This window comes from Pongo abelii, chromosome 4 (assembly GCF_028885655.2).
Source record: "Pongo abelii isolate AG06213 chromosome 4, NHGRI_mPonAbe1-v2.0_pri, whole genome shotgun sequence".
Lineage (NCBI taxonomy): Eukaryota > Metazoa > Chordata > Mammalia > Primates > Hominidae > Pongo > Pongo abelii.
In genome coordinates this window covers 41,330,657-41,342,885 of record NC_071989.2, presented here as the reverse complement: position 1 = coordinate 41,342,885, position 12,229 = coordinate 41,330,657, and the positions used below count along the sequence as shown (strand labels likewise).

At 38.3% G+C, this 12,229-nt stretch overlaps 1 protein-coding gene across 1 annotated transcript in view; it reads left to right on the top strand.

Moving 5' to 3' along the window:
• Positions 1 to 1,737: 1,737 nt before the first annotated feature.
• MROH2B (maestro heat like repeat family member 2B) overlaps positions 1,738 to 12,229 on the top strand; it is a 78,467-nt gene continuing 67,975 nt past the window's right edge. Inside the window, exons 1-6 of the mRNA XM_024247099.2 lie at positions 1,738 to 2,289; positions 3,359 to 3,420; positions 5,894 to 6,004; positions 7,621 to 7,780; positions 8,541 to 8,639; positions 11,403 to 11,557. Coding sequence (XP_024102867.2) covers positions 2,262 to 2,289; positions 3,359 to 3,420; positions 5,894 to 6,004; positions 7,621 to 7,780; positions 8,541 to 8,639; positions 11,403 to 11,557 — 615 coding nt within the window. The 5' untranslated portion in view covers positions 1,738 to 2,261. The remainder of the gene's footprint in view (positions 2,290 to 3,358; positions 3,421 to 5,893; positions 6,005 to 7,620; positions 7,781 to 8,540; positions 8,640 to 11,402; positions 11,558 to 12,229) is intronic.

Genomic DNA, 12,229 nt, shown 5'->3' with positions numbered 1-12,229 from the left:
CATCTACAATTAAACTATTAAAACCATAAAATTTAAATTTTTATAATGTTTCTGTATTATTTGTATGTGTCTATTCTTCTATAGTGTTATATTTTACCTTTACTGCCTTATTAATATTTTTGTCTGATAACATCATGTGGGAACATAGTAGGCCTGGGATTTGGTAGCTTCATTTGATAAGTTACACTGAAAGGGGATGTCTATCACATACCCAGCGAGACATTCTAATTCCTTAGCAGGCTAGATTTAGGCTCCCTCACAAATATCTAGAAACAGTACTTAATTAGTTAGCACATGCCATCCTATTCACTTTGAGAATTCATGTTTGGGATCCTCCTAGAGTCTTAGAGAAATCAAACCCATATTGTGTTAGCCTCATGTAATGAGAAGAGGAAGAAATAATGGGAAGATGCAACAAGCAGGCCGCTGAAAAATAAAATAAAATGACAGCAAATCAGCTGTTTTGAGGATCTGGGGATTTTAAAACTATCTGCAGTATTGGTTTCAATGAGTGAATTTGCTTTGAAAGGATTTTAGCGAAAAGTTGTGTTTTGATTGCAGCGATGAATAAATTAAAAGTCAATATAAATCAATTATCTCCTAACTTCTCTAATCTCTGTGAAATCAAGGAAGTCTTTATGTGCAGACATACAGAAAAATCATTTGTCACCATTCACAAAAATATTAAGAAAATGGTTGTTACAATTACCTAAATGGCTAGCTTTCTTATTATTGATTCTGCTGTACATTGTTCTTTAAGACTCTAAGAGCACATAATTTCTAACATCATTTTTTCCCTTACAGGGAATCTGTTGTTTTATTTACTACAAGTAGACTTAACATCTTATAGGTGTTAAGAGTTTCGGGATGCCTCTAATCACCCCAGTACCTCCCTGACTCACCAATCTTGGTCTATTCTTCAGTGAGTCATGATGCTGGGGAAGAGCTCCTTGCCCAACCACAACAAACATTTTTCAGTTAACTGCTATTTACTGATCCACTAATGAATGTTTGGGCAAGGACCTTGGTCTGTGCTTTTCAAAGTTCAGTGAACCTAAGAATCACCAGCGGTGCACATTAAATATATAGATTGCTGCCCCCTCATTCTAATTTGCTAGGTCTGAAGTGGGGCCTGGGAATTCACATTTTAAATAAGGATACCAAGTAAATCCCATGATAAAGTCACTTGCAGACAAAACTCTGAAAGTGATGCTGACTTGGTAAGTGGAAAATGTTGAGGATCTCTTTAATACAGTGCACGATGTCTATGAAAAGAATGATGAATTCAAAGGTTTAGTTGGAAGCACTTGACCTTTGAATCTGGAATAAGCTTCGCCGATGAACGTAAGATGGCCAAAAAAGCAGCAGCGGATGAAAATTGTCATGAGCTCCCCTCCTCAGCCCCTTCTACATTTAGCCCTATAGACGAGCAGTACCCCCTTCCCATTCTCTATCATCCTCTATATTCATGTAGAGTCTGGACATACATTGAAGATTGTCATCACATAGATTTATAGTTGGGGACCAGATTTCAATTCATGCTAGAAAAGTTGAAAAGATTATGGAAAATTGGTCTAGATAAAAAATAATTTGAAAACAAAAAGAAAGCTGAAGACAGAGAAAAAGCCTGAGCCTGGAGTGACGCCAAGATCCTGAACATGCCAGTGAGGAATTAATGGAGAGGGAGGTAGAGAGGGCTTCGCTTTGCTGCTGTCAGTTGGACATTCCATCCAACTGCCCCTGAAGTGCATTCCAGTCCACTGAGCATGCTCAGTTCATATGACTGACTTTCACTAAATATAACAATCAACGAGTTCACCATAAAGCCTTTCCCAACATCAGGACAGTAAAGCGACTACTGAAAACCATTTCTGAATTTGTGATCAATGGACTCAAGTTTAGGGAGAGGAGCACCTTTGGTCTGCAACAATGGTTTGAATCCCAGTCTCTAATTACTTCTTTCCCAAATACTCTGGTCACCAAAGGGACAATATTTGGTGAGATGCAGCCATTTTGTTGGTTAGCAGGAGTTCAGACGCAAGAAAATGTCATAGTGGTAGAATACAGTATCAACTTCAACAGCAAGCCCATCGCTGGAAGCTCCCAGACCATTGTGCCAATCAAGTGGAGGAGGCACTTTCATTTAGAGAGGCTTATGTGAACCTTATATGAGAAACTTGCCAACCTGCCTCTTTGATTTTTTAGCCTTACTTTTCTAATACTTAGGTGCTATCTTTTAGAGACCCTGAAACAGCCAAGACATGACACTTAGTACAGAGGAATCCATAGGTAAGCATCATCAGATCCTGAGAAGTCAAGGCTCTTCCCTGTGTTTTGTTTCTGTGGAATTATAAGTATATATGAGGGCTGGGAGTGGTGCGTCACTGTGGGAGGACTGTACACCTCAAAGGATTTATGAAATGGTATGCTAAATACATAATAAATTCATGCTGATTGTGAAGGACCAATAATAGACTGGAAGCCTAAGAGATGGTTGTGCTTTAAAATTTATAGTCTACCTGAGGAGAAAGTGGCTACATATCAAAGAAAGGCAGTTTGTTGTTTAATTTTAAATACTAGAAGAGTCCTTTGGAAGTATTTCTCCCAATTTCCAGGTATGGCTGCCTTTCTGCTTTGCCAAAAAGATTGCCCTAAATGAGTATGTTGTTTGGTGTGGAGGTTCATAAGAAATCTTCATCTCCAAAAGCATTTCTCCTACCAACTTGCCATGTAGCTTGAAATTGCTCAATTCCTTTGACTCAATTTTTTTTCCAGTTTTCTAGAGTGCTTTATTCAAAAATATATATTCCTAGAAAATGCAAGTCAAACACATTTAGGTCATTGTCAGAAAACAGGAAGCCTTCATGAGCATGGGACCAAAAGAGGGAGTCGGCAGGCACGGGAGAAGAGGTGGAGTTGAAAAGGGTATGGAAAAAGAAGATGGGAGAGGTATTGAGGGGAGGACGAGTGAAAAATAAACAGCTATGTTGCATCCCTGCCTTCTAATGCTTAAGTCAGAAGTGAGAAACTCACCTCATTGACTCTTAGAGCTAAACTCTGCAAGAGAGAATTTACAAGGCAATGCCCACTTGCCTGGAGGGATAAATAGGAATCCAGCATCTTTTATCTTCCCTTTCACATTTGATTCAGGTTTCAAAAATAATAATAATAACTGAGCATCTGCTAGTTTCACTTATGTCATGGATATGAATAAAACAGTTCCTGCCATCAGAGAGCTAGCAGTCAAGGGAGAGAGAGAGGATAAATGAATGAATTAACTTTCTGTGTTGATTACAAAATAATTAACAGGAGGGCATTTCAGCATATATTTTAATTCATATTTTTCTGTACATTTTAGAGATGTTTGGGGATATTAACCTCACTCTTGGCATGCTGAACAAGGAAGATATTGTTAACAAGGTAGGGAAAACAGAGAAAAATCTTTTTGCCTTTTTCAGTCTTCTTGTTGCAACATTTCATATATATGTTTCTTTGCCTCAACTTTCTCATTTTTCTCTGGCTTGTTACATGGTATTAGATTTTTCAGTAAATGCAGTTGTAATGAAAGTCATTGTAATGTTTAAGCAATGATATTTAGCATTTCAAGAATCACAGCATCTATGTCTAGAAAATAGCAAAAAAAAGTTCCTTTTTATAACTTTATACAGGCAGATGTTGAAAGGTGTATGTCAGACTTACAAACATGTGGATGAGACTGTTTCCTTTATAATTTGAGGATTGTTACAAAAATCCCAAAAGCTCTTCCCTGCTCATCTATAATGCTATTTCACAGCTAGAAGTTTACCTAAGAATTGAAGGCTTTTCGCATTTCAACAACCTTTTATAAAATAAAAGAAATAACTGCCCTTCATCGAACACTTATCTGGAAAGTAATATGCTAGATATTTTCCAAACAACAGTGTATTGTATAATATTCACTCCTCAGAAAAATTTTATCAGGTAGGTATTGCTATTTCCATTTGATAACTGAGAAAAAATTAGGCACAGAGAAGTTACATGACTTGCTCAACTAAGAACAGCAGGACTATATCCAAAAGCAAGCCCATCTGACTCCAAACAAATGTTCCTAATCATTATTCAGTGTTGTCTCCTTGTGAAGGGCAGTGCCTATACCTTTATCTCTTAATTCAGTGGTTCTCAACCCTGACCATATATTAGAATCCCTTAGAGAGTTTTGGGAAAATATCCACACCCAGGCCCTACTACCAGGGATTCTGATTGGATTGGTCTGTGAAAAACTTGAGCATTTAAGGCACCTGGACGTTATCCAAACATTTAGTTACGGTTGAAAACCATTACATTAATCTCTCAGTAGAAGTCACCTTTCCCAAAGAACACTATTTCTTAAACATTGGGAATCACTTGGAGAATAACCTCCGGATCCCAGAAGCACTGAAGGAGAATTTCCAGTAAAGGGATCAGAGAATACATATTTTTAACAAGCACTTCCTAGTTATTTTATGGTGAGTCTAGTTAAAGAATAATAATAGCCAGCATAACCAAGAGGTTAAGGTGCCAGCTAAAATTCATACTGTTGGTTTCAAATTGCAGCATCAGTACATAACACTAACTACATTAAGCTCCCTGGGACTCAATTTCCTCATCTATAAAATGAATATATTTGTGGTACCTAACACAGGGACTTTTGAGCGTTAATAAAATGCTCCAGATAATGAGTCTGGCACAGTTCCAGGAATGTGGTGAGAGCGCCATAAATGTTAGCCTTGCCAAAGAACAAGGCCTGCAGACAGGAGAGTAAGCACATGGAGCAAGAAAAGGACTCACAGAGATAGTTAGGCAGGCCCAGAAAATACAAGGAAGAAAGCAAAGAAAAATTATGCATTATTCTCAAACTTCCCAAGGACCAGCCCTGAGGAATAATGCAAATGATGCTATTTAACAACTTAAGCATGGGTGGAGTGGCTGGAGGTGCCTGTTGAAGCTATTGGAGATTTCAGAACACCAGTCTCTCTTTCATCATCCAGAGGACCTATAGCCACCTAAAAGATTTACAAGAGCCCTCACACGGGGCATCGAGTCAAGCCACACAACTGGAGGCCCTGTCTAAAAGGCTGTCCACAACTTTCTGTCTGCAGAGGCATGAATGAAACAAGGGCCTGTAAATGTCCCTTAGGATCCAGTTTCATAGCTTAGCAGCCTCTTGGGGAGTTACAGTGTGTTCCCTAGCACCATATCCCTCCCTGGTAGTAAGGGCAGCAATTAGGCTAACAGGCATTTCCATTCCCCTGAGTGTCCCACAACAGTGATTTTCAAAAGACATGGAATGGCAGGTAGCCTATCCTGGTCTTCAATTAGATCTTGCCATAGAAATGTAGCCAAGTTAAAATAGTTTTTAGAATTAACTTTGCTCTGTAGCCTTTGACTTCTAAAGATGCATGTTATGTTCAGAAAGCCTCAATTAAGGCCAGGCACGGTGGCTCATGCCTGTAATCCCAGCACTTTGGGAGGCCGAGGCAAGTGGATCACCTGAGGTCAGGAGTTCGAGACTAGCCTAGCCAACATGGCAAAAACCCTGTCTGTACTAAAAATACAAAAATTAGTCGGGCATGGTGGCACACACCTGTAATCCTGGCTACTCGGGAGGCTGAGGCAGGAGAATCACTTGAACACAGGAGGCAGAGGTTGGAATGAGCTGAGATCATGCCATTGTACTCTAGCCTGGCCAAAAAGAGCGAAACCCCATCTTAAATAAAAGAAAAAAAAAAGAAAGCCTCAATTAAGACATATAATATGAAATCCATTCTGTAGTAAAGATATATTGCTTACTTTAATGGTGTTATTCATTAGGATTTCATTTGATTCCTTTATTTTTGCAAGCCAAATTTCTGTGTATGCATTTGTATGTTCACAGGAAGACATTTACAGTCATCTCACTTCTGTTATTCAGAATACTGACATCTTGGATGATGCAATTGTCCAACGGTTGATTTATTATGCTTCTAAGGACATGAGAGACAACAACGTAAGTTTGGTTCATGATGGTGAAAAGGGTCTTTAAGTGACCCAACTGCACCCATGTGGACATCAGTAAGCTCTTCTACACTGTTGCCAGGACCACAAATTACTTGTATTTGTTCTTCGTGGTAACTTAGATATCATTATAATGCCTGTTATTTACACCTTTAGAGATGAGGAAACTGAGGCAAAGATAAGAATGATTTTAGAGGTGATATTATCCAACCTCCTTTTAGATGAGGAAGTTCACCATTAGAGATATATTTTTTTCAAAGTAACACAGCTGTCTATTGACAGCTAGTAACATTACTAGAAATCAATTTTCTTGGCTTCTATATGACTTATTTCTTTATGTACCTACTTATCTTAGATTGTCTGATAGACAACACAGCAAAAAAATAATAATTTGTAGAAATAATTTGAATCCTAGGATGATGTTATTTCTTCCAGAAAGAAGTATTACTTGTTTCTGCCAAGGGCACTAAGAACTTATGATTGCTTTCAGGGTTTGAGATTCCTGGGTCACTTCTATAACTCAAAATTGGATTGCCATTCATGAGAGTACCAATTTAACTTTTCATCTGAACACAGCCCTTTGGTGTCTTATCCCAAAAGACAAGAGGTGGAATGACCAGAGTCTTACCACTGGTTGGCCCTGAACTCTGACTATTGCTTCAAAATGCAACAAAACAGTCTCAAATGCAGGGCTTATCTCTCTAGATCAATAATCTTTTTCAGGCCTCAACTCACTAATTCATTCCAACCTATATTGTGAGTTTGCTAATGGTTTTATGAGTATATATTTTTAATATCTTATCTGAGTCTTTTGTATTTTCCTCAGGAGGGGGTTTGATCAAATTTGCCTAGCTCACCATCACCAAAATCAGAAGTCTTTCCCAATACCACCAATATTGGACATAATTAGGCCAGATTAATACCAAAACCAAAGTTCTCAATTCCTAGCCCCATTTCCTTTCACTTTTCCTTTCAGTCTTTCAACCATAGTAATTTGCATCACTTAAACATAAAATGTAAGTCCTGTGTTCATGGTACCAGATCAATCAGCAAGAAAACAGCTACTGACCTCCAAGTTTACTAGAACTCTATTAAGACCAGCGTTTTAAATGCATTCTAATTACCTCTGCTTTCCCAGCTACTGACACCTACCAAGAGTTTCTCACTATGGTTTTGTAACAGCATGTTCTCCCTTTGTCCCAACGCTAGAGGAGCTTATAAATAGTGTGGCTGTATAGTAGAGAACAGGCTGCTAGAAAACCATGATGAAAGATTCTTGGTAGGTGTCAGTTGCTGGGAAAGCAGAGGTAACTTGATTGCACTTTTAAAAACTGGTTTTAATAGTGTTCTTGCAGATTTGGGGGTCGGTAGATGTTTTTGCAGACTCCAAAAGAAGAGAAGGTGGGAGGAATGGTGAGGGTTCACTAGAAGCCCAAATCTCACCATTACACAGTTGAACCATGTGACCAACCTGCACATGTACCCCCTTAATCTATAATTTTAAAAATAAATAAATGCATACATAAATATTATGCTGACTAGTTCCCCTCCATAGACTCACTCTGCCCCTTTTCTTGTTGTTATTGTTATTTTTCTTTTCCTCCTCAGATGCTCAGAGAAATCAGAATGCTAGCTGGTGAGGTTTTGGTGTCTCTTGCTGCACATGATTTCAACTCTGTGATGTATGAAGTACAAAGTAACTTCAGGATCTTAGAGCTACCAAATGAATTTGTTGTGCTTGCCCTGGCTGAATTGGCAACCAGCTATGGTATAGTGGGAATATTCTCCAATTTTCCCTATGAAATGACAACTCCTAATTGTCTAAAAGCTAAATGGGAGCAAACGGTAGAAGAGAGAGCATCTCTGCCTTCTTCTGTACCAAGAAATATTGACAGAGGGATGCGGGCAGCTGTTTAAAATGAGCATGGATGATTCTGCTGCCCAGCCACTAGTCCAGACTGCTCTGAATTTGGCCACTGTCCCATCCTCACCTTCCCCTTCATCCAGCTTTGCATTTGCAGAGGCACATTTTCTGTAAGGTGTATTCTATAAACCACTGAACACTTACGTGAAATAAGGATCCCTATCATTTATTTCTACACTACTTTATTTAACAGATATTTAGGAATCACCTGTTACATATGTTTACATATGCTTTGGGGATACAGGAAAGATCTGGTGGGAGAGATTGACATTAATAAATTAATTATCCAACTAAGCAATTGCTGGCAGCACTGGTGGTATAGTGGAGAGCATAGCTGCCTTCCAAATAAGCAACTGCCACTTAACAACAGGTACAAGTGGCTGTGTAGCTAGAACCTTATTTTCAACCAGCCCCTTCTTGATTATCTAACTACAGCCTGGTATTAAGGTGGGGTAGAGATGGGAGAATTATAGAAATGTCTTTCTACTACACCTCATCTGCCTCCTCCATGCAGCCCTGAAATGCTTCTTGTTGATTTGGAGTCACAGAACTCCAAATTTGAGAAGATAAATAACACTTGTCTCCTTTCTGGCCCTCCCTCCAGTGTCCCAGAGTATTCCTTTCATGATGATGACCCTGCTTACCATGCAAACCATGCTCAGGCTGGCCGAGGATGAAAGGATGAAGGAGACTTTCTGTATTGGTGGGTATCCCGATGATTTCCTTTTTGCTTAAAACCAGACTGTGAACTGTCTTACAAATTAAGCAAAAGTCTTGTTTTCCCTTTAACTCCAATCTTGTCCTTTTGAATAATAATAGCTACCACTTATTGAGTGCCTACCACATGGAAAGTCCTCAGCAGGGAGTTATCTCATTCAGTCATCACAGCAATTCTGCAAGATAAGTACTATTTGCCCATTGTATAGAGGAAAAACTGAGGTTCAAGGAAAGTAAAGAATTTTCCCAAAATGATGACACAGTCAATGAGATATAGAGGTGGCATTCAAACAGGTCTATGGGAACACCCAGTCTACACTCTTCACTGCCCTGTACAACTTCCACTTCGACTGACCTCCTTCTCTAGTTGGACAACACTTTCTTGGCAATGATTGTCAGAACTTACCAGCTCTTAGCATAGGTTAAATTTTAGCATCTGATTATAATGTAGTATTGTAATAATGATAACTAAACAAAGTAATCAAACTACAAGCAATCATAAAATCAAGAAAAATAGGCAAGCAAACTATGGTCACAAACTCCTCTACCCAAAACTGAAATATGTCACAGAAATCAAGAGCCTGCAGAGAAGAACGTGCCCTGGAATTCCTAGGAAGCAGTGTTTGCAGTGTACAGGGAGGTTTCTTGGATGAGACTGGAGACCTGGTCTCTTGTCTCTGCTCAGCCACTGAGCCACCAGGTGACCCTGCCCTTCTCTCAGTCCCAGTTTCAACTCTAAAAACATCAGAATAAGTGACTGCTATATTCCCTTCCACTTCCAAAGTACCCTAACACTACTATTTTGTAATTTAAAAGCTCACACTGTCAGGAATGTCTTCTTTACCTATCAACAAAGACTCTTCTATTCCATTTTTCCCATTTCTTCTTGTTCTGTCATCAAAGTAATATTTTTATCTGATATATATTGAGAACTTGCTATGTGCCTGGACACTGCCCTGGGTATTTTAAGATTACTATTTCATTTAACTCTCACAGCAACCACCTTAGATGGGTAGCATTTTTTCCACCATTTTACAAGTGAGAACACTGGACTTAGAAAGTTTCAGACAGCTTGCCTTAGGTCACACAGCCAGAACATGGCAGAGCCAAGACTGTCAACTATGACAGTCTGACTCAAGGACCTGTGCAGCTATGCTAGACTAACCCACTTTCAAAACTTTTTACTATTCCTACTTATTATCATAGCTAACACTGTGTTCCTGCAAATAAACTTTGGAGCCTCTAACAGCATTTCTACCTTTAATATTAGCAACCAAGAATGTAAAATTAAATAAAACTAGAAATCCTCATGAATATTACAAAGGGAATTCTCTGTGTTATAAAATTATCTAAGAGCCCTTTGGTCTTAAAGCACCTTTTTGCCTGACTGCCACTAAAGAAAAGGTATAAAATGTAATAGCTATCTATCCATCCAGCCATTCAGCTGTCCATCCATTCATCCATATCTAGTCATTTGATCAATCAGCAAATTAGCAGACATTGTGCTGGCTGCTTCACATACCATGAACCAGCAAGACATCATCCCTTACTTCAGGGTGCTTACAGGTCAGTTAGAAATGTACACACACAAACACACATACACACACACACAGAGACACACACACATACACCAAGAAATAAACTATTATAAAGTATAGCAAGAGATTCTCAAAGAAATTATAAGGAGTTTGGAGAGACTGTGAATGAGCCAATAAATGGCCGGCTCTACAGCTATAACATGCTCAAGGTCTTTTCCAGGGTATTTTGTGAATGTGAGGAGTCCCTGAAGAATGGACTAATTAATTTTCTTTATCATCTAGCAAAACAAGTGGCACACAAGGGCTGAAGAAAATAATATTATTATTTTATGCATTTCATGCAAATATATATGGATTCGTGGTCCAAATGGTATTTTGGCAGGCCTAAGATTTATTTTTAATTTTATTGAAATAAAACATAGACACAGAAAATCACACAAATCAGAAGTGTACATGTTGATGAGTTATTTCAAAGTGAAGTTGCCCATGTGGCCACCACTTAGGTCAAGAAGTGGGAGATTGTCAGAGCCCAGAAGCCCCCTCATGTTACCTTCAAAGGGTAACCACAATCCTAACTTCAAACACCATTAGCTTTGCCAGTTTGTAAGATTCATCCATGTTGTTCTGTGGAGCTATCGCCCATTTTTATTTCTGTATTCTATTACATGTTAATAGAATGTAATAGAATTCTACCTATTAGCAGCTATTTATACTATATTCTGTTTGGGGCTATTACCAAAACAAAAAGCTAATATGAACGTATTCTTGTACAAACTTTTAGTGCTCATATCTACACACATCTAATGGCTATATACATAAGACTGGAATAGTTGGGTCAAATGGAATGCATATTCAACTTTGTTAGATAGTGCCAAAGAGTTCTGCAAAGTGCTTGAACCACTTCACCCTTGAACCACTTCACCCTTCTACCAGCAGTATGTGAGAATACCAGCTACACCTTAGTCTTGTTAACACTTGGCATTGACTGTCTTAAATTTTAGACATTCTGGATAGTAGAGTCTCATTATGCTTTTAACTTGCATTTCACTTTTGTGGCTGAGCACTTTCTATATGTGTATTTGATGCAGTCGTAAGATCATCTAAAAACCATTACATATTTACTAATCATCAGCACTCTCTTCTCAAATTATTTTATCGTCTATCCCATCTTTATATTTTTCTCAGTCTGTGGTTGTGTGTTTTAAATGCAGCCCTTGAGAAATTCAGCAAAGCCATTTACAAATATGTCAACCACTGGAGAGATTTTCCCTACCCCAGACTGGATGCCAACCGACTGTCTGACAAGATCTTCATGCTGTTCCGGTATATAATGGAGAAGTGGGCCCCTTTGGCCTCACCCATGCAGGTGAGTGGGACTTAGGATGCCTCAAGCTGGATGTCCCTGTATGCTGGTTGAAATTTCTCTTCTCTTTGTGACATGATAATTAGGCTCAGTATTCTTGGAAGCCATTGGTTGTATTTTATGAGATTTATCAATTTTTTCTTTTTTTCCACCTATTTCAAATCACTATTTATTTATCATTTCAGTTAATGTTTATTGAATCCCCATGACATGTCAGACACTATTCCAGATGCTGAAGTTGTAGCAGGAATTAAACAAACCAAAATCCCACACTCATGAAATTAACATTTCAGTATGTAGAAAGAACAATCAATAAGATAAAATGAGTAAAAGTCCCAGAAAGTTAGATATTTCACATTTTATATATTAAAACTCATATATGAGCTGAGTCACTAATTAGGAAAAATAGCAGTCCACAGGTGCTTCTTGTGTCTATGAATATCATGATTAAATAAAATAACATCTAAAGAATATACTTGGCTGCTTCAAAATACTGCAGTGACTTGTCTTTGTAAAGAATAGATTACAAAGTGCATTCACATGTATCTTGCTTTAAAAGTGTATTGCCTTTATCTTGCTTAATTGCTATAGTTTTCTTAAGGAGGCTAAATGATATCCTAGGTCTTTTCATTGCTTTATTATAAAAGGTTTAACACTTAGCAGCTTTCTCTAGTT